This window comes from Pantherophis guttatus, chromosome 4, assembly GCF_059756535.1.
Source record: "Pantherophis guttatus breed Tessera chromosome 4, ASM5975653v1, whole genome shotgun sequence".
In the NCBI taxonomy this organism is placed as follows: Eukaryota; Metazoa; Chordata; class Lepidosauria; order Squamata; family Colubridae; genus Pantherophis; species Pantherophis guttatus.
This window is the reverse complement of record NC_142066.1, coordinates 7,994,419-8,020,624: the sequence shown is the minus strand read 5'-3', so window position 1 is coordinate 8,020,624 and position 26,206 is coordinate 7,994,419. Positions and strand designations below refer to the sequence as shown.

Genomic DNA, 26,206 nt, shown 5'->3' with positions numbered 1-26,206 from the left:
AACAGCAGTGCAGAGCTACTTGGCAGAGGAGTGAAGCACCCTGAGCAGCAACTAAGAGCAGCGTGGTGGCTGGGAGCAACTGAGCAGCAGCACCCACAGCAGTGGCTGAGAGCAGCATGGTAGAACCAGCAGCGGCTGAGAGCAGTGTGGTGAACGAGCAGTGGCTCAGAGCAGCAGAGATGACCAACTGAGCAGTGGCACCCACAGCAGTGGCTGAGAGCAGCATGGTAGAACCAGCAGTGGCTGAGAGCAGCATGGTAGAACCAGCAGTGGCTGAGAGCCAGAGGTGGGATTCACTTACCTTCCCTACCAGTTCATAAATATGAGTGCCTGTGCATGCGCACTGGCTCAAGCATTACATCTGGGTGGGTGGGCAGAGCCTCCCATAGTTGCCACTACCAGTTCACCCAAATCGGACAGAACTGGATGAATCCCACCTTTGCTGAGAACATCACAGATTACCAACTGAGCAGCAACACCCACAGCAGTGGCTGAGAGCAGCACAGTGGACCAGCAAGCCACTGTTCCCACATCTGCACATCTTCCCTGAAAAACCTCCTAGAAAATAGCCTGAGACTTCCAACAAAAAAAGTACATATTACTTCATAAAGTGCCAAAAGTTCTGGTAAATTCTTAAATTTTTAAAATCCCTGAATTCCTTTTCTTAAGAAAAATTGTTTTTCAATTTTTCAATTTCTTTTTTCAATTTTTAAATTCCTTGTTCCAATTTTAATCTTTTTTTCAACTCTTAAATATCATTTTTAATTTTAAAATTCTTTTTTTATTTCTTTTATAAAAGTCATTTTTCAATTTTTTTTAAATTTTTAAATGTTTTTCTATTTTATTTTTTTTCAATTTTAATTTTCTTTAAATTTTAATTTTTTTTAATTATCATTTTTAATTTAAAATTCTTTTTCAATTTTGATTTTTTTCAATTTCAATTTTTAATTTTTTTAATAAAATACTTTTTTTAAGTTTTCATTTTTTCCAACTAAACATTTGAAAAAAACAGTTTACTTTTTTTAATACCCAAAAAATAAAAATAATAAATAAATAAAAACCAGAAAAAGAGACAGGGAAGATAGTGATGAGTTTTTCAAGACAGAGAAGAAAAGGTCACGAACTCTTGTAAACTCTTGTACACTGACACTTCACAATATGGAAAATTTTTAAACTTTTAGAAATTTTTGATTTTTTAGCAAACGAACAAAGAAAAAAGTCATGGAGATAGAGACTGAATCTATAGTGATTTGCAAAGTGGGCCATATGTTTCAACTTGTGCCAACAGAAGGTCAAAAGTATGTATGTATCAAATGCAAACTATTTGAATTACTAGTAGAAAAAGTAAAGGGTTTGGAGGCAACTCTAGCTACTCTGAAACTCAATGAGCAAAGTGAGAAATCCCAACCTAAACAAGAAGACTACACCAAAGTAAAACACAATAGGGAGCAAGAAGCTTCTTTAAAAAAATGATGACCCAATATGGACATAAAGAAGAAAACTGATACACTGAAACACGTTAGAGAACAAACAGTTTCCGTAAAAAACCAGCCTACATATTTACCCAAAGAACAAGATGGATGGAAACATGTCACTCTTAAAAGAAAACAACCAAGAACAAAACCCCTAACTATCTACCTTAGCCCACTCCAATGAAGCCCCTCTGGAACTGAACAATCACGTTTATATCTTCCCCCTGGAAGAAAATATACAGACCCTCACAAAAGAGCATTCATTAATAGTTTCTAAAAAAGAGGCACAACCTAGGATTCCTATGATAGGAAGAAAGGTATTCCAGACTTCCTAGAAAAAATGGTGAATATTGGTGATAGGAGATCCAATTCTTAGGGGAACAGAAACTATAGTTTGCAGACAAAGCAGTCAATCTAGTGAGTTATATAGTCTCCCTGGAGCAAAAATCAAAGATGTAACTGGGTACCTTACTAAAATAATCAAACCCATGGATTACTACCCCTTTCTTCTCCTACACTACATTCCTACACCAATGACAGAACAATGAATATGAAAATAATAACAAGAGATTACAAACAGTTAGGGAAGAAAGTTAAAGAATTAGGAGCACAAGTGGTATTTTCATCTATACTTCCAATAAAAGGCCAACATCCATTGAGAGAGCAAAGGATTTTAGAAATGAACTACTGGCTGAAAAACTGGTGTCATCAATTGAAGTTTGGCTTCCTAGACCATGATCTGCATTACCTAGATCAGGGGTCGGCAACCTGTGGCTCTGGAGCTGCATGTGGCTCTTTCATCCCTCTGCTTCAGCTCCCTATCGCTCAAAATATGCATCACAACTGCCAATGTGCGACACCTGCCAGCACACAATTTATTGAGCTTTTCAATCCCTGGTAGGCCAACCATGGATAAATCCAAGAAAAGAAAAGTTTCAGGAAAAAAAAAAAGAACGTTTAATTCAACTACATATGCTAGTTTTGCGGCCACTCAAGAAACAATCAGGCATGGAAAGGGTTTTGTGGTTTCCTGGTGTTTTCTTTTCTGTGGGAAATGGGTCCAAATGGCTCTTTGAGTGTTTAAGGTTGCAGACCCCTGACCTAGATGAAGGGCTACTGGCAAGGGATGGACTGCACCTCACAAGAACTGGAAACAATACATTCAGAAAACGACTGGCTCATCTTCTCCAAAGGGCTTTAAACTAAAATTGAGGGTGGGGAGCAATCTTCATGACCTATAGAACCTAAATGCAAGCAAAAACTACTGGATAACCAACCACATAAGGAGGAAGGGAGTAAAGAGAAAAAAAATTAAAAAGAAAAACACAATGCAATAGAGAGTGATGGAAAAGATGGAAATCTCACTTACAAAGTAGGAGATATAAGAAACATACCCAAGACCAATAAAGACTCAAATACATATTCACTAATGCTCAAAGTTTAGGGATGAACTTGAAGTATTAGTACACGAAGGCAGATATGATATAATTGCCATTACTGAAACTTGGTGGGATGAAACTCATGATAGAAGGATACAAACTATTCAAAAGAAACAGACCTAACGAAAGAGGAGATGGAATTGCATTATATATAGAAGATCACTACATTTCTACAGAAATACACAAAATCAAGGATGATAACCTCCTATAAACCATATGGGCCAATATAAAAGGGGAAAAATGACATTGCTATAGGCGTATACTACAGGCCAACCAACGAAGCAGAAGAAATAGTTGAACTCTTTGCTAATCAATTAATAAATGTATGTAGAAAACATATCACAGTAGTAATGGGAGACTTTAACTACCCTGATATCAACTGGGAGGCAAGTGGGAGATTGAACAGATTCATAACCAATTTAGGTGACAATTTTGTCACCCAAAAGATAGAGAAGAGAACTAGAGGAAAAAACTATACTGGACCTCATTCTTACTAATAGAGAAGAAGTGATAAAGAGAGTTAAAGTTGTCAGAATTTTGGGTGAGAGTGACCACATCATATTAGAATTCTATATAATGCAAACACAAGTAATAGAATACAATCCAACCAGTGTCTTAAACATTAAAAGAGTTGATTTTAGCAAACTCAGAGAGAGCCTAAGCAAAATTTCATGAATAAAAATCCTAAAGGGGAAAAAAATCTCAAGAAGCATGGGAAACACTGAAAAATATGATCATAAAAGCCCGGTCCAATGCAATACCACTAAAAATGAAAAACAAAATATCCAAGAAAAAACCAGCATGGTTGCACAAAGATCTATCTGATAAACTGAAAGACAAAAAGGGCAAGTGCAAAAAATGGAAAGAGGGACACATAACTAAGGCAGCAGATGGCCCAAATCTGCAAAGATGAAGTCAGGAAAGCAAAGGCTCAGAATGAACAAAGACTTGCAACAAAAAGTCAAAGATAATAATAATAAAAAAGTTTCTTTCAAGATATAAATAAGAAGAAAAAAAGTCTAGGAAACAATCAGTCCACTAAAGAGAGAAGATGGCAAGGAAGTAGCAGGCAGTAGAGACAAAGCAGAGCTGCTTAACTCATTCTTTGCATCAGTCTTCACACAAAAAGAAACTATAGCCCAACCTACCAAAAACATAACTGTAAAAGACAGACTAGAAATAAAAATTAAAATAAGCAAGAAAATGGTAAGAGAACACCTGTCTGGCCTTGATGAATATAAATTACCAGGACCTCTTGGATTATAACCCAGAGTTCTGAATGAGCAGATCTTATCTCAGAACCATTGTATCATATCTTTAAAAAATCTTGGAGCACTGGGGAACTACGCGAGGATTGCAAAAGAGCTGATGTGGTTCCCATCTTCAAAAAAGGGAAAAAGACATACCTACAGTAAATGACTGATACATTTTTGATCTGTTCATATTCTATTTTGTAAAAAAATTGATAGAAAATAAATGTGGTTTCTTGGGAAAAAAGCACTGTATTTCTACAACTATAAGAATTAAATATACATTGTATTGCAAAAGTCCCTTATACTACTTTTGTTGACATTTGCTCATTAAAAAATAGGTGAATTATCAGATACTTATTATCTCATCAAAATAAAATAATTATATCTCAGAGGAATTGCTATAGGCTTCCCAGAAGGCTTTGCGAGAATTTTTTTGGAGCATTTTAGAGAGCTTAAGGTCACTTTTTAAAAAATGTTCGGCATAGTTCCTCCTCAGAAAACATACTACAATAAATGACTGATAGCTGCTGGATTTGTTCATATTTGATTTTGTGAAAAATTAGTAGAAAATAAATGTGTCATCTTGAAAAAAAAAAGCTTTGTATTTATTTCTACAAAGAAATAACAATTAAATATATATTGTCTTGCATATGTCCCTTATATTACTTTTGTTGGAATTTGCTTATTTAAAAAATTAGCTGAACTATCAGCTACTTATTATCTCATCAAAATAAAATAATTATATCCTAGAGGAATTACTATAGGCCAAAACATCAAAGGCTTCCCAAAAGGCTATTGAAATTCAACAACAATGAAGGTTTCTGTTTGAGTATGAAATAAGTCTTGAAGCATAGAGAGTTTGGTACAAGGGGTAATAATTTCTCTGTCAGATTCATTGCTTCAAGTAACCACCCTCTGTTCTCTTCTGACAGAGTATCTGTTCAAATCCTTGTGATATTCAAGATAAAAATTTGTACTCACATGGATCTTCAAATAGAAAATGATAGATTTTCTCATTAGATGTATTCTCAAATATAATCCTTAGATCTACCTTTAGATGAAGTGTTGGGTTATATATGCTTCTCTGTGGGAAGGATGGAAGGCAAAACATTTTCCTAATAACAAGATCATCAAGATGTTTCTCCTGATGTTTTTGGTGCATAAAGTAGGTACTTTGAGCTGCCCTGCAAGTGATGCTTTCCTTGTTCCACATGAGTGGTACCAGCCTGGAGACTTCATCATTGGTGGGATGGTATCTCACATGGGTTACCACTTTTATGAATTTAAATTTAGTGAAAATCCTATTGTAACGCCTTATGAAATACCAGCGTAAGGATTTTTTTCTTTATCTAATCTTACGCAGACTTTCAAAAATCTTTTATATGAATAAAAGCTGTTTGTGCATAAATGTAGCATTTTTAATGTAATCTATGCCTTGTTTTTCTTTCAACTGTATCTGGTTATGATAGAAGAAATAACTTTCTTTACATTCTTTTAAAGTGTTTCACATGAAATGTATAAAATTTCAGATCAAGAGGTCTATTTGAATGTTTACAGAGGTAAAGATATTTTTTAGAAAGATTTGGCGCTATCTCTCCTCACAAAACATACATATAGTAAATGAGTGATACCTCCTGAATCTGTTCATATATCATTTTTTGAAAATCTCATAGAAAGTAAATATAGTACTTTGAGAAAATCACTACTTGTATTTGTTGCAGTAGATATTTGTTGGAAGTCAGGGAAAATGCTGCTTAAAATAAATCTGAACACTGAATTATGAAGCATTGTACCAAAGAAATAATCTTCCTACTACTGTCAGAGAAAAAAAAGTTGTAGAATTATTTTTTTCAATGGGGGCATTTAACCTATTTACAGTGTATTCACCAAATTTCATCAACACGTCCTTGCCTTGGCCTTTGCTGTGAAGGAGATCAATGAGGACTCCCAGATCTTACCAAATGTCACTCTTGGGTTCCACATCTATGACAGTTACCTCAGTGCGAGGATGACCTATCGCACCAATCTGGACCTGCTTTTCAAATCCCAGGAATTTGTCCCTAACTACAAATGTGATAACCAGAAGAAAATCATGGCTATTATTGGAGGATTGGATTTTGACACATCATCTCATATTGCTGAAATTACAAGTTTCTTCAAGATTCCACAAGTAAGTTGTTAAGGGATTAAACAGAAAAAAATCTATATTCTGGTGCCATTATTGTTATTGAATAATTAAAGAGCATTAAAATTTAGTCTCAGGTTTGTTTTAAGATGTTCTTCCTGGGTTCAGGTCTATTAGTTAGCATAATTTTGAAACAACTATGCCAAATACAGGAAGTATGAATCCATGGACATTCCATACCAGAGGGAAGATTTGAACTCTTTGCTTCTACGAAAAGAATTGATCAGTTGAGTTTATATTATCATATCTGTTTGAAATAATTCTAAGTAATTCCTTTCCATATTAATACTTAGAAGAATTTCAGGAAAATAATTCCTCCATTGGATATATTTGATATGAAACTAGACAGGACAATCAGATTTGATCTAACAACTCAAGAGAATAATACACCACTTTCTTGCAGCTGACATACGGCTCATTAGCCCGAGAGGAATTTGAGACCAGTAAAATCTCTTCACTTTATTTCATGGTCCCCAAAGAAGACCATCAGTACATTGGGATTATCCAACTGCTTCATCATTTCAGGTGGACGTGGATTGGGATATTTACTATGGATAACAACAACGGAGAAAGTTTCGTACAGAAAATGCAGCCCTTACTTTCAGAGAATGGAATCTGCTCGTCGTTTGTAGAAACACTTTCACAACTGGTCCACTTGGAAGACTTTCCAGAAGCTTATCAAACAATCTCAATGATTTCCATTCATTTGATGAATAGCAAAATCAATGCAGTTCTTGTCTATGGAGAACCATTGACAATTATGTGGCTAAGATTTGCAGTGTTTCCAGTAAATCCTGACACCAAGAAAATTACATTATTTAGAAAGGTGTGGATCATGACTGCACAGATTGATTTCATATTGTCAGGATATCAAATCAACTGGGACCTGCAGATGTTCCATGGGGCAATTTCCTTCACTGTTCATTCAACAAAAGTTGTAGGTTTCAAGGAATTTCTTCAGACCATCAATCCACTTTCAGACTACAGAGATGGGTTTCTGCAGGAAGTTTGGGAACAAGCATTTGATTGTTCATTTCTAAAACCAGAGTTACAAGAAATGCAGAATAGAAAATGCACTAGGGAGATGAAGCTAGACGATCTTCCTGGACCTGCCTTTGAAATGGAAATGACTGGCGAAAGCTACAGTATCTACAATGCTGTTTATTCTGTGGCTCATGCTTTGCAGGATCTATACATGTTGGGGTTCAATAAGAAGACAACTACAATGTGTAAAAATCCTGATCTTCCAAATCTGCAGGCTTGGCAGGTATTTCCTTCGCATTGAAGAATTCTTTTATTTCAATGAGCAGCTTGACATAAAATGATTTTTTGAACCCAATGTGGAAAGTCTTAATATTTTCTGCATGTGGAATCAAGTATAAGAAACAAGATAGAAATAAGACAGACTTTTCTGACAATGAGAACAATTAATTATTGGAACAGCTTGCCTTTAGATGTTGTGTTTGCTCCATCAATTAAGACTTTTATGAAGAGATTGGACAGCCATTTCTGTGAAAGGGTATAGGGTCACCTCCTTGAGAAGGAAGATAAGTAGAAGATTTCCATGGTACCTTGCAACTTTCTAATACTGTGCTCTTTAAAATAGATAAAGAAAACTGATTTCTCTTGTTATTCTGTTTTCCTATTACTCTGTCATTCTGTTATTCTGATCAATCAAATGCTACGATATAAATTATGGTTTAAGTGTCAGTAGGAGTTATTAAGTAAATCACCATAGCTTGCACAATAAGAGATATATAAAATGATAATTTAGATTACTATTCATTGTCTCTTTCAAAAAAAAAATCAATTCTCCAAGAACTTTCACTGTGGTTCATGAAATTTTCATGGATGACAAACAAAGCTTTCTGTCTCTATCAGAGTTTTAGAGGAACAAAATAAAAGTGATCCTTTTTACTCGTGGCATCCATAGTATCAAACAAACCTATCTTTGCAATAATCTCTTCCTCTCATTTGTGTGTCAAAGAATGCTTGTGTCCCAGGTTCCAAAATCTGGCGAAAGGGCATTAGTTAAATCTGAGACTTTCAAATAGCTTTGTACCAAGGAGGAAATATTATATATGCTCTATCTTGAATTAATTGTTGAAGTAGTGGACCTAAAGCATAATTGAAGAAAGTTACACAATTCCATAAGCCTATTTTCATTCTGCTTCAGTTCATGCCTACCATTTCTTAAAATAACATCAAATAAATAATTAAGCAGACATGTACATTTCCATGTAATATTGATGATCAAATTTCTAAGTGTACATATTTCAATAAACATTATTGGAATATGAAGAATTATTGAATTAAACTTGATTATGATGTTTTCTATTATGTTACTATCAGTTCCCCCTCTCTCTTCTATTGTCTTTCAAGTAGCTCCACTCATTTCTTCAAGGCATTTCCTTTAACAATTCAGCTGGGGAGAGAGTGTTCCTGAATGAGAAAGGGGAAGCAACAGGTGGATTTGACATCACCAACTTGATCACTTTTCCAAACAGATCCTTTCAGAGAGTCAAAGTTGGAAAGATGGATCTCAAGGCACCAAAGGGGAAGGAATTACTCATTGATGAAGATGTGATTATCTGGCACCCAGCTTTTAACCAGGTATCAAATTATTGAATCAACAATGCCTTAATGCAGTGGTTCTCAACCTTCCTAATGCCACGACCCTTTAATACAGTTCCTCATGTTGTGGTGACCCCCAACCATAAAATTATTCCTAAAACTATTGAAAATATGTGTTTTCCGATGGTCTTAGGCAACCCCTGTGAAAGGGTCATTCGACCCCCAAAGGGGTCACAACCCACAGGTTGAGAACCACTGCCTTAATCCATTATGATCCTATATTGAATGTACTCTCTTTAGAAGTCTAATTTCTGTGATTTTAAATAAACAATGGCATATTCTTTCAAATGTTGCTGATGATCAAGAAATCATCAAATTGACACAGTGATATTACAATATAAAAACCATGTTTGCATATTTTTTTTATTTTTTATTTTTTAAATTTGATTTATATTTGGTTTACATTTCTGTTTGAAATCATACGAGTGGACATGTTTCCATGAGATTGTAACCATGTGTTATTATTTACTCACCTTGCCCTTTCTGGAAACTCAGTATTCTTTGTGGAAGTCAAAAATAATGTTCCTCCATAAAGGAAATATCACAAACTGTTTTAAATTTCTCCCTTTTCAAAACCTTTTATGATTATCACCAGGTTCTTCCACTTGCCAGATGTAATGATCCTTGTTTCCCTGGATACTGGAAGAAAGGGATTGAGGGAAATCAATTCTGCTGCTATGACTGTGTACCATGCCCTGAAGGGAAGATTTCAAACCAAAATGGTAGGTATTTATTCATTTATTTAGTTAAATTTATATGCCGCCCTTCTCCCGAAGGACTTGGGGCAGCTCACAAAAGGTTAAAAACCGAAGAACAATAAAAAAATATAATTAATTTAGCATAATTAAAATCCCACAATTTAAAACCCATATTAAAGGTAGGCATTCTACCAATTTTCTTTGAACTTAAGAAATCTTTAATAAACCAATTTAGGATGCATAATGCTAAGTAAGTTTCAATGGTATAGAATTACTACAATAACAAAATCCTTGATTTTTCTTCCAGATATGGATGACTGTTTTGAATGTTCAGAAGATCATTATCCAAATGAAGAAAAGAATGGATGTATTCTGAAAACAGTGATGTTTCTAACCTTTGAAGAAACCTTAGGAATTGGTTTGGCCTCAATTGCTCTTTGTTTCTTCTTCTTGACATCTTTGGTACTTGGAACTTTTATTAAACACAGGGATACTCCCATTGTCAGAGCCAACAACCGGTCCCTCACCTACACCCTGCTTTTCTCTCTTCTGCTCTGTTTTCTCTCCTCTTTGTTTTTCCTCAGCCAACCTGGCAAAGTGACCTGCCTTCTCCGACAATCAATGTTTGGTGTCACTTTCTCAGTGGCTATTTCTAGTGTACTGGCCAAAACCATCACTGTGGTTGTGGCTTTCATGGCCACAAAACCAGGATCTCAGATGAGGAAGTGGGTGGGGAAAAGATTGGCCTTTTCTATTGTCCTTTCCTGTTCTCTCTTCCAAGTATGGATTTGTATTCTTTGGTTGTCAACATCTCCCCCATTCCCTGAGTTGGACATGCACTCAGAGCTCCAAGAAATGATTTTACAATGCAATGAGGGATCAGCTTCCTTCTTCTACTGTGTCTTGGGCTACATGGGAATCTTGGCCATCGCCAGCTTTATTGTGGCTTTCCTTGCCCGTAAATTACCTGACAGCTTTAACGAAGCCAAGTTCATCACCTTCAGCATGTTGGCCTTTTGCAGTGTGTGGATCTCCTTCTTTCCAGCCTATCTGAGCACAAAAGGCAAAGCCATGGTAGCTGTGGAGGTCTTCTCCATCTTGGCCTCTGGTGCTGCATTACTGGGATGCATATTCCTGCCAAAATGCTACATCATTGTTTTGCGGCCACAGCTCAACCACAAGGAGCATCTCACAAAAAGAAATTAGTGCCCCATGTGATCTTCTTTCCTCAAACAAATTGCTGACAAAAAAAGAAGAGAAAGATTTCTATAAGAAATATATATATATATATTTCTTTCAAAAGAGGATTTGTGGAGGATTACTGTTAACACTGATGTTTCTTATAGATACCCATTCCAAGAGAAGTACTTGGGTGCTGCAATTCACCCATTTTCCTGGTTGTTGAATATAACATTTTGTCTCTTTCAACACCCTATTTCAGCAGTGTCAAACCTGATTTCATTGAGGGCCACATCGGGGTTGCATTTGACCTCGGGGGGAGGAGCAGTAGGTGTGGCCAAGTTGGGTGTGACTTGGCTGGGCATGGCCAGGGTGGGTGTGGCCAGCTTGATGTCAGTTACGTCAGGGGTGCCTATGGTGGCCTGGGCAGGGCTGGTGGGGATCCATTGTCTCCAGCGGAAGAAGGCGAGATCAGGGGGAGAGGCTGTGATGGCCTCCTACAGTCCTTTGCCAGCAAAAACAGAGCTTGGTAGGATGTAAAGCTGTTGGCCCACCCCAGATCCGTGAATGGGAAAAAATGTCGCAAAAGGGCCTTTGATGTCAATGTGATGCAGCGAGTTTGACACCCATGGTTTAGAACAGGTACTTAGATGTGGCCTGCAAAACCCCCTGGTAACATCAAAGGACTGGCCTGCTGACAGGGGGTTGCAGGAGGCCTTCCCAGACAAAAAAAGAGCTCACAAGGGCAACACATTATCCCCCAACCTCCATTTTCATTGGCAGAGGGTTGCAGGAGGCCGTCCCACCTGAAAACTGAGCTCAGGAGCTCATTTTTACTGGAAGAGATCTGAGGCCACTACAGATGCCCCCTGACATGAGTGACATCATGCTGACCATGCCTACCTTGGCCATTCCCCCCCAGGCCCCCCAAGGTCAAACACAACTCTGATGCGACCCTCAATGAAATTGAATTTGACACCCCTAGTTTAGAATAAGAAGTCTGGCATTTTTCACGAAAATCAGCTGAAATTCAGCTCAAATCCTAGAAAAAAATGTACAGTCCTCTCTGATCGAGGGAGGGACTAGAATGATGAAAAAACCTGGAGGAAAATTTTGAGTGTTCACTAGATGAACGTGATAGAGAGGTGTAAAGGTACAGTATATAGGTAAACATGTAGATATATAGATGATAAACAAGTAGGCAGGTAGGTACGTAGGTAGATAGATAAATAGATAGATAGATAGATAGATAGATAGATAGATAGATAGATAGATAGATAGATGCTATGGATAGGGAAAATGGACCAAATTATAATGATAGTCCAACCCTAATTAAAAATTAGTTACGCTGGACTTCTCTGCAAGTGATGCTTCTCCTGTTCTCATCATTGGTGACAGGATGTCCCACATAGTTTACCAGTTTTATAAATTGAAATTTAAGGAATATCCTTATATAAAACCTTACGACATATCATTGTAAGGAGTATTCTTTTCTACTTATTTAAGAGAATTTATATGTTCACCCATTTACTGTCAGTGTTGCTGAGCTGCTTAAAAAAAATAAAAACCCAATATACAAAGAATAAAAAAAAGAGGGTCAAAGTAGGGACCAATCTAATCTCAGTGTGGATGATGTTCCAGAGGGAGGGAGCCATCATGAAGAAGAGACTTCTTCTGGGTCCCACCAGATTTCCTTACTTAAGAGAGAGGACTCACAAAGTTCGCTGCCTCCCTGCTCCACTGGATCACATGGATGTAATCAGGAAGAGTCAATTCTTCAAATAACCTGGTCCCAAGCCATGTAGCATTGAAAAGGGACAACCAGCACCTTGAATTGTACCTAGAAGCACATTGTCAGACAATGTAACTCCCACAGCAAAGGTAAAACCTGTGCCAAAGGTGCTTTATTTTTAACAGGCAATGGGACTTTATTGTTTTTCTTTGAAGATGTTCACCAGCCACCATCCCTTTCGGATCATCTTGGGATCAAAGAGCCTGAAACTTCAAATCCTATTATAAATTGGAAACCAGAACTCTGTCTTTTACAGCTTCAACTTATCAACTTGTCCAAGTACAAGCAGCAGACCAGAAGATCCATTGCAGTAACTGGCAGAAAACCCCAAAGGGGGAATTACCAAGTTGCCCATTAAATCCACAGATTTTCCAGATTTTTTGGTGGGGAAGAAGAAGCAGTCCTTCTCCCACATAGAGACCCCAACTTTTCTTTTGACCCAGTCCTGTGGGGTGGAGGAGGGGTGAAATCTAGCAGGTTCTGACAGGTTCTGGAGAACCGATAGCGGAAATTTTGAGTAGTTCAGAGAACTAGCAAATACCACTTCTGGCTGGTCCCAGAGTGGGGTGGGAATGGAGATTTTGCAATATCCTTCCCCCAGGAGTGGGGAGGGAATGGGGATTTTGCAGTATCCTTCCCCTGCCATGCCCACCAAGCCACACCCACAGAACTGGTAATAAAAATTGAATTTCACCACTGGTAAAATAATAAAATAAAAAATAAAGTTAAGGAAAAATAAAGAAATAAAGAAAATAAATAAAGAAAAATAATTAATCTGATGTGGCAAGTGAGAAGGATTAGAAGATGAAATGAGTAATTCAATCCAATTTGTAACTGCATAGTGAGCTGCACAAAACGATGTCATTTCCATGCCATCAATGATAGGTTTACTGTTATGCTTTATTAAAATTCCCATGAATAATCAGCCTAAATTCTTTGGAGTGGACTCAGACAGCTGGATTAATTTGGCAGAAGATGTCTATTTTTCAACCTCTCCTTGACTTGACTTCTCCATCTGGCTAGGTCCACCCTTTCAGATGTTCTTCTGGGAGATATATTCCTCTAAGAGTTTACTGATTTCATTCTCTGAATTTTGATCTGCTGAATGGAACAAAAATGCCCTGTCAGAATCAGCTTCCTGGTTTTGCTCAGAAGATCAGGCAAAGCTAGTCAGTGTGGTTCTCTCACACAATAATAGAATAGAATAACAGAGTTGGAAGGGACCTTCGTGGTCTTCTAGTCCAACCCCCTGCCCAGGCAGGAAACCCTACACCACTTCAGACAAATGATTATCCAACATCTTCTTAAAAACTTCCACTGTTGGAGCATTCACAACTTTTGGAGGCAAGTTGTTCCACTGATTAATTGTTCCAACTGTCAGGATATTTCTCCTTGGTTCTAAGTTCCTTCTCTCCTTGATTAGTTTCCATCCATTGCTTCTTGATCTACCCTCAGGTGCTTTGGAGAATAGTTTGACTCCCTCTTCTTTGTGGCAACCCCTGAGATATTGGAACACTGCTATCATGTCTCCCCTAGTCCTTCTTTTCATTAAACTAGACAGATCCAGTTCCTGCAACCGTTCTTCCTACTTTATTCAACCTTGCTTTTTTCACTGTTGAATTTCATTTTGTTAGACAGTGCCCAATGTTCAAGTCTGTCAAGATCCTTCTGTTTCTTGAGCCTATCTTCTGGAATGTTGGCTATTCCTGCCAACTTGGTGTCATCTGCAAATTTGTTGAGTTCCCCATCTATCCCCTCATCCAAGTCATTGATGAAGATGTTAAAGAGTACTGGACCTATAACAGAGCCTTGGGGTACTCCACTGCAAAATTCCCTCCATGTAGATGTAGTTCCATTAAAGACTACATGTTGAGTGTGGTTGGTCAGCCTGTTACAAATCCATCTGGTGATGATGCTGTCTAACCCACATTTTTCTACTTTATCTAGTAGTAGGTTATGGTCTACTTTATCAAATGCTTAACTGAAGTCCAAGTAAATTATATTGACAGCATTCCTCTGGTCCACTAATTTTGTCACTTTGTCAAAGAATGCAATAAGATTCTGGCATGATCTGTTTTTGACAAACCCATGTTGGCTTTTGGTTATTACTTTGTTTGCTTCTAGGTGTTTGGTGATTCGATGCTTGATTATCTTTTCCAGAATCTTCCCTGGTATTGAGGCCAGGCTGATAGGTCTGTAGTTTCCTGGATCTGTTTTTGTTTTTGTTTTTGTTGTTACAGCAGTGCAGTGTCAGCAGCTGAAAAGTTCAACTGGAGGGAAAACTCATTCTTGGCATTGTCTGAAGCAATGGTGGTGCAGCTCTAAAGATAAGATGAATACCATTTGCTTCCATCGTAGGGGTAGATTCCACCAATCCATTGTAACCATTTTCCTGGAGGCTGACAGATCCATTCCCAACCATATATAGTATTACTGATGGAGACAACTGTAACTTTATAGAGCAAATTGAGATTTTGCCCTAGTCGTAAAGTTCACGGCCTTGATGAAAGAAGTTGTACATTAGAAAGGGTCCCTAAAGAAGGAGAACAAATAAAATTAGAATTCATAAACATGGGGGGGGGAATGACAGATTATTGCTTTCTCTAAAATTATGTTCAGTACACACATGGCTATCAGAGAAAAGAAAAACAGCAAGAATTTCATACTGTATCTTTAAATGAATTTCCTGCAATTTGACAAATACAATTTGTAGAAAATGTAAAGATCCAAAATCGGGACCCTCCTTTTAAATCATTCATGATGATATTTGCATAAGCCCAGTGATATACAAAGAAACTCTAGGAATGCAAGGTTCAATGGAGAACCTGTATTAATTTAAAGCTTGCTTCCTTCCTTCCTGCCTGCCTTTCTTCCTTTCTCCCTAACAGCTGACAAACACTACCCAACCCTAATGCATGTAGTAACAAAAATTATGGTTCCACAGCCTTCTTAACAGCTTCATTGAATCTTTTCAATACTCAATATCTATCAGATTGGAAAGATGGCTTATTGGTGGACAGGACCACATGGGTTTGAAGTCCTGGTGCAGCTGAACACATGGAGTTGATAGAGAGAGATATTTATACCCTCTCTTGGGCCTTGCCCATGAGCTTCCTATTCCTGTGCCAGAAATGTATTCTATTGATTGTTGTCAGACTCCCAGGGGACTATGCAGTGGTCATAGCTAACTTTGTAGGCAGTCAGAATCAAGTTTGGTTGAACCTTGGGCTGATATAATGTTCCCTGGTGCCATGTGGTTAGCTCTGTTGCAAGATGGTAGAGGGCTAATCCTATTATGTCCTGGGGTATGAAGGTCTTTTGTCTTGTAGATAGGCTGGCTCAGTCTTTTGTCTTGTAGATAGGCAGGCACCAAAATACCTGCTGGGGGCAGGGAGCTGAAGCTGAGTTTCTGTTTCCTTTAAGGTTTTTATTTCTGTTTTAAGGAAATATTCTGCCTTTTTAATATTTTTTAAAGTATTTCATTCTTCTAGTAGAGGGGAGGGTGTTAACTTTCTACTCTACATTGTGAAACACCTTCTAGGGAGATCTGGAAATAATGGAAAACTCCTTAAAATGAGGAAAAAATTAAAAAACAACATTACACAACAACAATTAAAAATTAAAAAACAACATTATACAAAAATCCTGATTTGGCTTTCACCCTTAGAAGCACTAAAACATCCAAACCTAACAGAAACCAAAAATATAATTAGATATAAAGACTTAATTGATCATCAAGGAAAATTGAAACCCATCAACAATTGGATACAGAATTAAATAGGGAAATCGATTGGTGGAGTTTCTCACAGATACAAGCAAAACATAAGGAATATATAAAAACGTATGAAATATGTAAAGAAAAACAAGAACTAGACAAAATTATATTAGATTCGGGAGAGAAATTAATTAGTAAAATTTACAAATTTTTGTTGAGATACAAGATGGAGGAGGAAATAGTTAAAAATACCATGATCAAATGGATGCAAAATTTTAAATACTCAATAGAATTGGAAAGATGGGAAGAATTCTGGCAAATGAATACAAAAACAACATTGGCGGTGGCATATAAGGAGAACCAGCTAAAAATGTTTTACAGGTGGCATATGTCACCTACAAAATTGGCCAAAATAAACCCCAAAAATAGTTTGGCATGTTGGAAGTGTAAGAATCCACAAGGCACCTTTTACCATCTATGTTGGACATGCCCGGCGGCTAAGAAATTTTGGTCCAATATCAAGAAATGGCTAGAACAAATTACTAAACTACAAATAGATAAGAAACCCGAAACTTTTCTGTTAGGAATCTTTACAAAATCCTATCCCAAAGAAATAAAATACTTGTTAATACATATTTTAACTGCAGCAGGGATAACATATGCCAAAAATTGGAAACTAGAAAAAACCCCAACCGAAGAAGAAATAATAGACAAAATCACACAATGTGCCGAAATGGATAGGCTGACAAAAGAGCTAAAGGAAAAAGAAGACACTGAATTTTACAAAGTCTGGAATAAATGGTATCAATGGCATAGGGCTACTATGGAAGAAATTTAATTAGAAGTAAGATAGAATAGAACTCCAAGTGTACACAAATTACTTCCTTATGGGCGAATAAAATTAGAGAGAAAAATATAATATACAGATTATTAAAGCAGAAGTCTTAGAAAATAGAAGAGAAAAGAGGGAAAAAAGACACTAAGAAATTATTAAGTTAAGATTTAAGGGAATAAATATAACTGTATTACTTGAAAGACCATTACGAAACAAACGCTTCAAATGATTGATTATTTATGACTGTTTATTGTATATGTATTTTTATGTCTTTGTCGTATGTGTTTTATGTGTTTTATATCTGTTTTATAAAGTTTATAAATTTTTAATTAAAAAAAAATGAGGAAATGCCAAAACATCTATGCAGGTTAATACTGTACAAAGGAAGGTGAACTGCATTTAGCATTCATAGTAAAAACAATATAAATTTCAAAAAAAGAAGAAGTCTATTTTGTGTGGCAAATTCCCCCCTTGTACACTTTATTAGCAATTCTGCATTTCAAAAAGCATTTAAATATCAGACATTTATTCTTTCATCAAAATCTAAGTAATTATGGCCTACAGGAATCATCTTATTTTCAAAGACTGCGCAGAAGGCTATTTCAGTTCAACAACAATCAACATATCTTGAACTCCAGGGAGATTGGCACAAAGATAATAATGGCTGTGTGTTGGAGTCATTGCAATGAATTTCTTCCCTCTATTCTCCTCTGCCTGTGTATCTGTTCAAATGATGATTCTATTGAAAACATGAATTTTCACTCTCATGGATATCCAAATACCTATTGGTGAATTCTCTGATTAGGTGGACTCTCAGATATAAATCTTGAATTAATCACTGTATTAGCTAATGGCATAATGAAACCTTTATTGTAGGATGGGATGAAAGATGGAGACATTTTCAAGAGTCAAAATGTGGCTCCTTCTAGTGTTTGTGGTGAACAAAATAGTGACTCTGAGCTGCCCAGCAAGTGATGCTTTCCTTGTTCCACATGAGTGGTACCAACCTGGTGATCTCATCATTGGTGGGATAGTGTCTCTTACCTATTACAACCTTCATGAAATTAATTTTAATGAACATCCTTATGAAACATCTTATGACACACCAAAGTAAGGATTCTTTTTTCTTTTTCTAATGTTAATCAGTTTCCCAAAAATTCCTTATGAGAGTAAAAGGTTCTCAGTTTAAATGTAGGTTTTATATTTAATCTAAATCTATCTTTCAAATGTTTTTAATTATGGAATAAACCTTTTTCTTTATTTTATGGTAAAGTGTTTGTCATATAATGTATGAAACTTTGGTGCAAAACATCTTTTGAAGAACATTTAGTAAGTTTAAGATAATATTTTTTTAAAAAAAAATTGTATTGTCACTCTGAGCAAAACATAAATACAATAAATGACTGATAAATGCTGGAATTGTTCATATTCCTTTTTTGGGGGGAAATTAGACACTAAATGGAGTTGCATGAAACAGCACTATTTTTTATATTATTGTAGGGGATATTCGTTGCAAATCATGCAATTACTGTAGAAAAGCAAATTTGAACTGTGTACAAATTATTCAGTATTTTCCTACCTTCATCAGAGAAAGAAAATGTTGTTATTTCTTATAGAAAGGATACCACCTTATGAGAATTTGCCAACTTCCTTTTTCAACTGGGGTATTTAAATCATTTGCAGTGTAATAATGAAATTCTACCAGCACATCCTTGCCTTGGCTTTTGCTGTGAAGGAGATCAATGAGGACTTCCAGATCTTACCTAATGTCACTCTTGGATTCCACATCTATGACAGTTATCACAATCCAAGGAAGACCTATCGCAGCACTCTGGACCTACTTTTTAAGTCCCAGGAATTTTTCCCTAACTACAAATGTGATAGCCAGAAGAATCTCATGGCTATCGTTGGGGGACTGGATTTTGTCACATCATCTTATATAGCTGAAATTATAGGATTCTTCAAGGTTCCACAAGTAAGTTCTGGAAGAGTTGAGCAGAAAATTCTTAATCTTATGGTTGTTATGGAATAATTAATGGGAAGCAAACATTAGGCTTAGTTTTCCCTTAAGATGGCTTAAGGTCTACTACTTGGCCTTCTTTTCCGAAATTACAGTGCTAGATACAGGAAGTGAGTATCAAGGATCAATATCTGAGGGAAGATTTGAATGGCTTCTATTAAAACAATTGATCTAGTACATGTGCTTGAAATATTTTCATGCAATGAGAACATCCTCAGAATAAAAGAGTTGGAAGGGACCTTGGAGGTCTTCTAGTCCAAGAAATTTCTTACTAGATTCTTAAATTAATGCTGGGGGGGGTACTTCATGGATATATTTTATATGAAAACAAGATAGGAAAATTAAATTTAAACTAAAGACTCTAAAGAATACTACTGGAATTTCTTTCAGCTAACATACGGCTCATTAGCCCAAGAGGAATTTCAGACCAGTAAGCTCTCTTCGCTATATTTCATGGTCCCCAAAGAGGACCATCAATACATTGGGATCATCCAACTGCTTCACCATTTCAGGTGGACGTGGATTGGGATATTTTCAATTGATAACAACAATGGAGAAAATTTCTTACAGAAAATGCAGCCCTTACTTTCAGAGAATGGAATTTGCTCAGCGTTTATAGAAAGGCTTGCTCAACAAGTCCACTTGGAAAGATTCTCAGAACTTTCTCAAATGATCTCCATTATTTCTAATAATATGAGGAATAGCAAAGCCAATGTGTTTCTTGTCTACGGAGAAGCCGGGACAATTATATGGCTAAGATTTGTAACATTTCTGGTAGATCCTGAAAGCAAGGAAACGGCATTATTAAGAAAGGTGTGGATCATGACTGCACAGATTGATTTTGTATTATCAGGCACTCATATCAAATGGGATCTGAAGATGTACAATGGGGCTATTTCCTTCACTGTTCACTCAACAGCAGTTGTAGGTTTCAAGGAGTTTCTTCAGACCATAAATCTTCTTTCAGACTACAGAGATGGGTTTCGGCAGAATGTTTGGGAACAATCATTTGATTGTTCATTTCCAAAACCAGAATTACAAGGAATGGACAATGCTGAGTGCACTGGGGAGATGAAGCTGGAGGACCTTCCTGCGCCTGTATTTGAAATGGAAATGACTGGCCAGAGCTACAGTGTCTACAATGCTGTTTATGCTGTGGCTCATGCTTTGCAGGCTCTGTACACATTGGGGTTCAATAGGAGGAAAACTATGATGGGTAAAAAAATTGATCATCCAAATCTGCAACCTTGGCAGGTATTCTCTTTCAATTGGACTCTTTCAAAGTTATTCCTTGTTTTTTCAGGTCTTGTACTGATTTTAATTCTCCGTTTGTGTCTAATAGATCTGTGTATCTCCCCATTTTGTCTAGGACTGTGGTATTTGGATGTATCTTTGTTTCCATTGTAGCTAACCAAACTGGGACCTTCATATAATGGTTCTTTTTAATTTTTTCCCATACTTTCAATAGTTCACCCCTTAACTTATGTCGTTGAAAGTACGTATGTGATTTGTGTTTCCCGTCCCAAAGAAAACCAGGCCAACCAAGTTGGAGTTTGTGGCCTTCTATCATTAATATTCGCTTATTTTTGAGTTGTATCCAGTCTTTGAACTATGTTAGGAATGGCGATTGATAGTAGAATTCCCATTCTGGTAAACCACAACCTCCTTTTTTCCTACTGTCTTGCAACAATTTGAATTTGATATGTGGTTTTTCCCCCAATGATATAAATTTCGATGTCAATTGATTTAATTGTTCAAAGAAATTTTTCCCTAATTTTATAGGTACTGTTTGAAATAAATATAGTAATTTGGGCAATATATTCATTTTTATCATTGAAATTCTGCCAATTAATGTTTTTGGTAATTTAGTCCAATTTTCCTAATTTTTTGGTATTTGTAATAGGAGTGTATCACAGTTATCCCTCTTTATGGTGGTACACCTTTCTGATAGCCAAATTCCTAAATATTTAATTTTCTTTGTTCTAAGATTTCCAGCTTCTCTAGTTCTCCATAAAAACAATAGACAATAGACAATTTGCCAAGATAATGATGAAGGGAGAAATGACAGGAAAGATTAATATAATGAAGGGCACCAGGCAAGGATGCCCACTATCACCATTGCTATTTATTTTGACTCTAGAAGTTTTAAACAGGAACATTAGATGGAGTGATGAGATAAAAGGGATGAAAGTCAAAAAAGAGGAATATAAACTACAAGCATTTGCTGATGACTTGGTTTTCATTATAGAGGAACCACAAATAACAGGCCCTACATTACTAGAACAGCTAGAAGGATATGGAAAAGTATCTGATTTGAAAATAAAGACAAAACAAAAAGAGATAAAAGAAAATTTAGACACACAAGTGGTGAAAAAAGTGAAATATTTGGGAGTATACTTAACTTCAAAATGTGCAACAATAAAAGAAGAAAACTATTACAAGTTAAAGCAACAAATTGAAAAAGACTTGGAAAAATGGGAGAACCTTCAACTATTACTTATGGGTTGGATTGCATTGATAAAGATGAACATATTACCAAGACTATTATTTTTATTCCAAACTGTACCAATACAAATTGAAAAGACTTACTTTCAATATCTTAATAAGGTCATGAGGAAATTTATATGGCAAAGGAAAAAAGTAAGAATAAGTTTAAGAATGTTGCAAGACATGAGACTATGAGGAGGATTTGGTTTACCAAACTGGGAATTATATTATCAAGCAGCAGCATTGACATGTTTGAAAGGATGGACTGAATTAAGAAATACAAGGTTGTTAACACTGGAAGGGCATGATTTACAACTGGGATGGCATGCCTTTTTATGGCATGGTAGAAGTAAGATGTCAGGTTTTGATGTCATCTCAAATAAATTGCACTCCCAAAGAATTAATCTTTGCTGAAATATTCCATTTATTGAGTACGACTGATCTGGCCCCAACTTCGTCATAGCCGATACTAACCCTCTGACCCCAAACCCTTCCCTTTCCGTTCCCCAATTCTCATCTTCTCATTGGCCATCTTCCAAGTTAGTCTTCCCAGCTCCTGCCTTCAACCCCAGGAATGTCCCCCTCCCATCCCATTTCCTAGGGGATATTATCTACAGAGAAAATAAGTAGGTGAAAAGTCAAGCCTCGTCTCCTCCTCTTTATGGCAGCATTAAAATGCTGACATCCAGCCCCTCTCCCTTCATTTTTCCAGGGAGGCCTGTTTCAAAGAAAAAAACAAAAACAAATTAAGTACCGTTACCCTGTCCGAGGGTGTGTCCCACCCCCTCCCGCCTTGCCCGGGTGATCTGCATGGAATTTGGCTATAAGGCAATCAGCTTGGATATTTGTGCTCTTCACCCAGGAAGCCTCTGACAAAGGGTAACCCTTCCACTTAATTAAGTATTGGAGGTGCCCCCTATGCCACCTTGAATCGAGAATTCGCTGTACCTCATAGTGAGTGTGGCCCCCAACAACCAGGGGCTCGGGGGGGTCATGTGGCACCGGCCTTAAAGTTGACCCCACCACAGGCTTCAGGAGGCTGCTATGGAAAATGGGGTGTATCTTCGCTAGGAGCTGGGGCAACTGCAGTTGTACTGTAACCGGGTTGATTATTTTTACTATAGGGAAAGGTCCTATAAATTTTGGGCCCAATTTCTTGCTCGGGAGTCTAAGTCTCAAATACTTGGTGGAGAGATAAACCTTCTCCCCCACTCAAAATGGTCTTTGGGGAGTTCGGTGCTTGTCTGCTTGTTTCTTATAGGATTGTGTCGCCTTGGCCAATGCCCTCTTAACGTTCTCCCAGGTTTCTCTCAACATATCCATCCAATCGGTCAAGCTGACTGTGGAAGGGGGCTCCCTTGGGTACTCTGGCATGGGGATGAAATCCATACCACTCACTATTTTAAATGGGGTTAATCCCATGCTACTATGGACAGCATTATTATACATGACCTCTGCAAACGATAGGAGATCTGCCCAATCGGACTGTTGGTAGTTGACGTAGCATCTTAAATACTGCTCTATCATGGCATTCAGTCTCTCCGCCGCCCCCCCCCCCATTGGTGCTCGGGTGAAACGCTAAGCTGAGGCCTTGGGATGAGCCTATGGATCGCAGGAACTCCCTCCAAAATTTTGCTGTGAACTGGACCCCTCGGTCGGAGATGATTCTTCTGGGTACTCCATGCAGGCAGTAGATGTGTTTCAGGAACAGTTTGGATAATTGATGGGCTGAGGGTAGCCCGCTGCAGGGTATAAAGTGTGCCTATTTGGAGAATAAGTCTATTACAGTCCAGATCACTGTGTTGCCACCACTTCTCAGCAGTTCTACTATGAAATCCATCGCAATCTCCTCCCATGGTCTCGTTGGTTCAGCTACTGGTTGCAGCAGCCCGGGAGGACATCCTGGTCATCTCTTCATCGTGGCGCAGATGGTGCAACTTTTTACGTAACTGTCTACATCCTTTCTCATGTGGGGCCACCAGAACTGTCTCCGTGCTAAGTGCAAAGTCTTTAGGAAGCCAAAATGCCCCACTGGTTTAACATCGTGGTTCCTCTTGAGGATCAGGGTGCGTAGAGTCTGTGGGACATAGAGTTTTGTCCCCTTCCATGCTAGGTCATCCCTTTTTGTCAAGAGGTGTTGATTATCTCGAAACCAGGGGTCCGCTGCTGTTTCAGTTTTGAGTCTTGTAGTTAAGTCACTTGCAGGTTGGCCTTGCTGGTTGTGTCGTTGCCATCTGGTGACCACCTGACCCACTGCTTGGGTGGAGGGGATGATGGCATTCACTACCTGCTCCCGCTCACTGTTGTATTGGGGCATCCGGGAGAGGGCATCAGCCAGAAAGTTCTTCCCCCCTGGGATATGCTTGAGCTCGAAGTTGAAGCGATTGAAGTATTGAGCCCACCAGACCTGCCTGGGCAACAATTTCTGTGGGGTTCTGAGGGCCTCCAGATTCTTATGATCAGTCCAAACTTCGAATGGTCTCTGGTCTCCCTCTAGTAGGTGCCGCCAGGTCAACAACACCCATCTCACCGCGAACGCTTCCTTCTCCCACGCTGCCCATTTCCTCTCCGTGTCGGTGAACTTGTGGGACATGTAGGCACAAGGTTGTAGATTACCTTGGCTGTTCTTTTGGAGCAGCATGGCCCCCACTACCACATCGCTTGCATCTGCTTGGATGATGAAGGGCTGTTCAGGGTCAGGATGCTTTAAGACAAGTTCTTTTGCAAACATATCTTTTAGTGTCTCAAATGTCCGTTGGCAGGTCAGGTCCCACTGTAGGGGTTGTCCCAGGTGGGGTTTCATCACCGGACTCCCTGTCTTTAGGAGGTCCGTCAGAGGTTTGGCAATTCTTGCGAACGAGGGGATGAATTGTCTGTAGAAGTTCGCGAACCCTAGGAAGCTTTGCAGTTGTCTGCGGGTGCGAGGGGGCTGCCACTGTAGGACTGATTGGACTTTGGCTGGGTCCATCTCTATTCCCTCGTTTGATACTCGGTAGCCTAGGTAGTCTAGTCGTGATTGGTGGAACTCACATTTTGACAGTTTGACATACAGGTTCGCCCTCAGCAGTTTTTCCAGCACTTGGTGGATGAGGGGTGTGTGTTTGTCTACGGTCCCCGTGTAAATGAGAACATCGTCCAGGTAGACGAGGACCTCTTTGTAAAGGTGCTCATGTAGGACTTCATTTATCAGCTGCATGAACACCGCCAGGGCTCCTTGCAGTCCAAAGGGCATTACCTTGAACTGGAAACTCCCCAGGGGGCAGTTGAATGCCATTTTCCACTCATCTCCTTCCCTGATGCGTATTCGGTAGTAAGCTTCTCGAAGGTCTAGTTTGGTGAAAATTTTCCTTTGGCCAGGTGGGCTAGCATGTCCTTCATGAGGGGAAGGGGATATAAGTTGTGTACGCAAACAGTGTTGATACATCTAAAATCTACCACCAGGTGCATAGAATCATCTTTCTTTTCTTTGAAAAGGACCGGTGCCGTGACCCGTGGTTTAGCTGGCTCAATGAAACCCCTTCGTAAGTTCTTGTCTATGTAGTTCTGCATTTCCTACATTTCACGGGGTGTCATGGCATACAGTTTAGGTTTAGGCAGTTTTGCTCCAGGGATGATCTCGATGGCACAGTCGGCCTCATGGTGGCGGGGTAGAACGTCACACTCGGCCTCGCTGAATACCTCTAAAAGGTCTTGGTACTCCCCTGGGAGCTGATCTGTGTCATAAGCGCTGTCGGATGTGGCTGCCAGTTGCTTCGCTGTACCCTCAGGGAGGGGCCCTTGTGTTGGTGGTGTTTTCTTTTGCTGTAGTGGGAGGGATTGGGGTCCCTGCATGGGGGACATCTCCCCTGGTTGGGGTGTTAGAGGTTGGGGGCCCTTTGCTATCCTCAACCTGCAGGTCCCCTCTTGCCACCAGATGATTGGGCCCCATTTCTCCAGCCACGAGAGTCCCAGTATGACTGGGTCTGTCATCTTGGGGGCTATTATGAACCGAATCATTTCCCAGTGATCTGCTAGCTCCAGCCTCATGGGCTCGGTCAAGTGTGTGGCATAAGTTCCCCCCACTAGGGATCCATCAACTTGCTCAAATTGAATTGGGTGGTTGAGCTTTTTATCTCGGATCCCCAATTTTAGGACTGTGGGTAGGTTAATCAGGCACCTTGTGCTGCCAGAGTCTATTAGGGCTTGGAAAGTCCCTTGGGTCCCTACCTTCGGGGCTGTTAGGTGTATGGGGAAAAGAAAAGGATGGACGGGTCCACTCACCATCGGGTCATCTTCACCCTCATCCTCACTGTCATACGATTCGGGGGATTGATCTCCCTCATCTGGGACTCCTCTTGTTTCGGTCAGGTGAGCGAAAACCTCTGGGCCCTGGGGAGCTTTCCGTGGCGCATGGGTGGTGCGTTTGGGCCCTCGTTCCAGTCGTGCCTTGGGCGGTGGATCTGGTCTCGGTCTAGGGGTTCCACACATTGCTGCCAGGTGACCAATCCCCCTGCATCT

General features: G+C 38.7%; 1 protein-coding gene across 1 annotated transcript; it reads left to right on the top strand.

Annotated features, from left to right (window-relative positions):
* Window positions 1-224: 224 nt before the first annotated feature.
* On the top strand, window positions 225-10,887 carry LOC117658498 (vomeronasal type-2 receptor 26-like). Its single transcript, XM_087893250.1, has 5 exons — window positions 225-286; window positions 1,200-1,431; window positions 7,536-7,616; window positions 9,579-9,705; window positions 9,989-10,887. The coding sequence occupies exons 1-5, from the start codon at window positions 225-227 to the stop codon at window positions 10,885-10,887; spliced, it is 1,401 nt and encodes a 466-aa protein (XP_087749376.1).
* The last annotated feature ends 15,319 nt before the right edge of the window (window positions 10,888-26,206 follow it).

What these genes read in the sequence shown, in the direction of transcription:
- LOC117658498 (XM_087893250.1), top strand. Translation starts at nt 225, where the DNA reads ATGGTAGAACCAGCAGTGGCTGAGAGCAGCATGGTAGAACCAGCAGTG. An exon ending in GCAGTGGCTGAGAGCCAGAG is followed by an intron (nt 287 to 1,199) that starts GTGGGATTCACT and finishes TTGATTTTTTAG; the next exon opens with CAAACGAACAAAGAAAAAAG. An exon ending in GAAGATTTCAAACCAAAATG is followed by an intron (nt 9,706 to 9,988) that starts GTAGGTATTTAT and finishes TTTTTCTTCCAG; the next exon opens with ATATGGATGACTGTTTTGAA.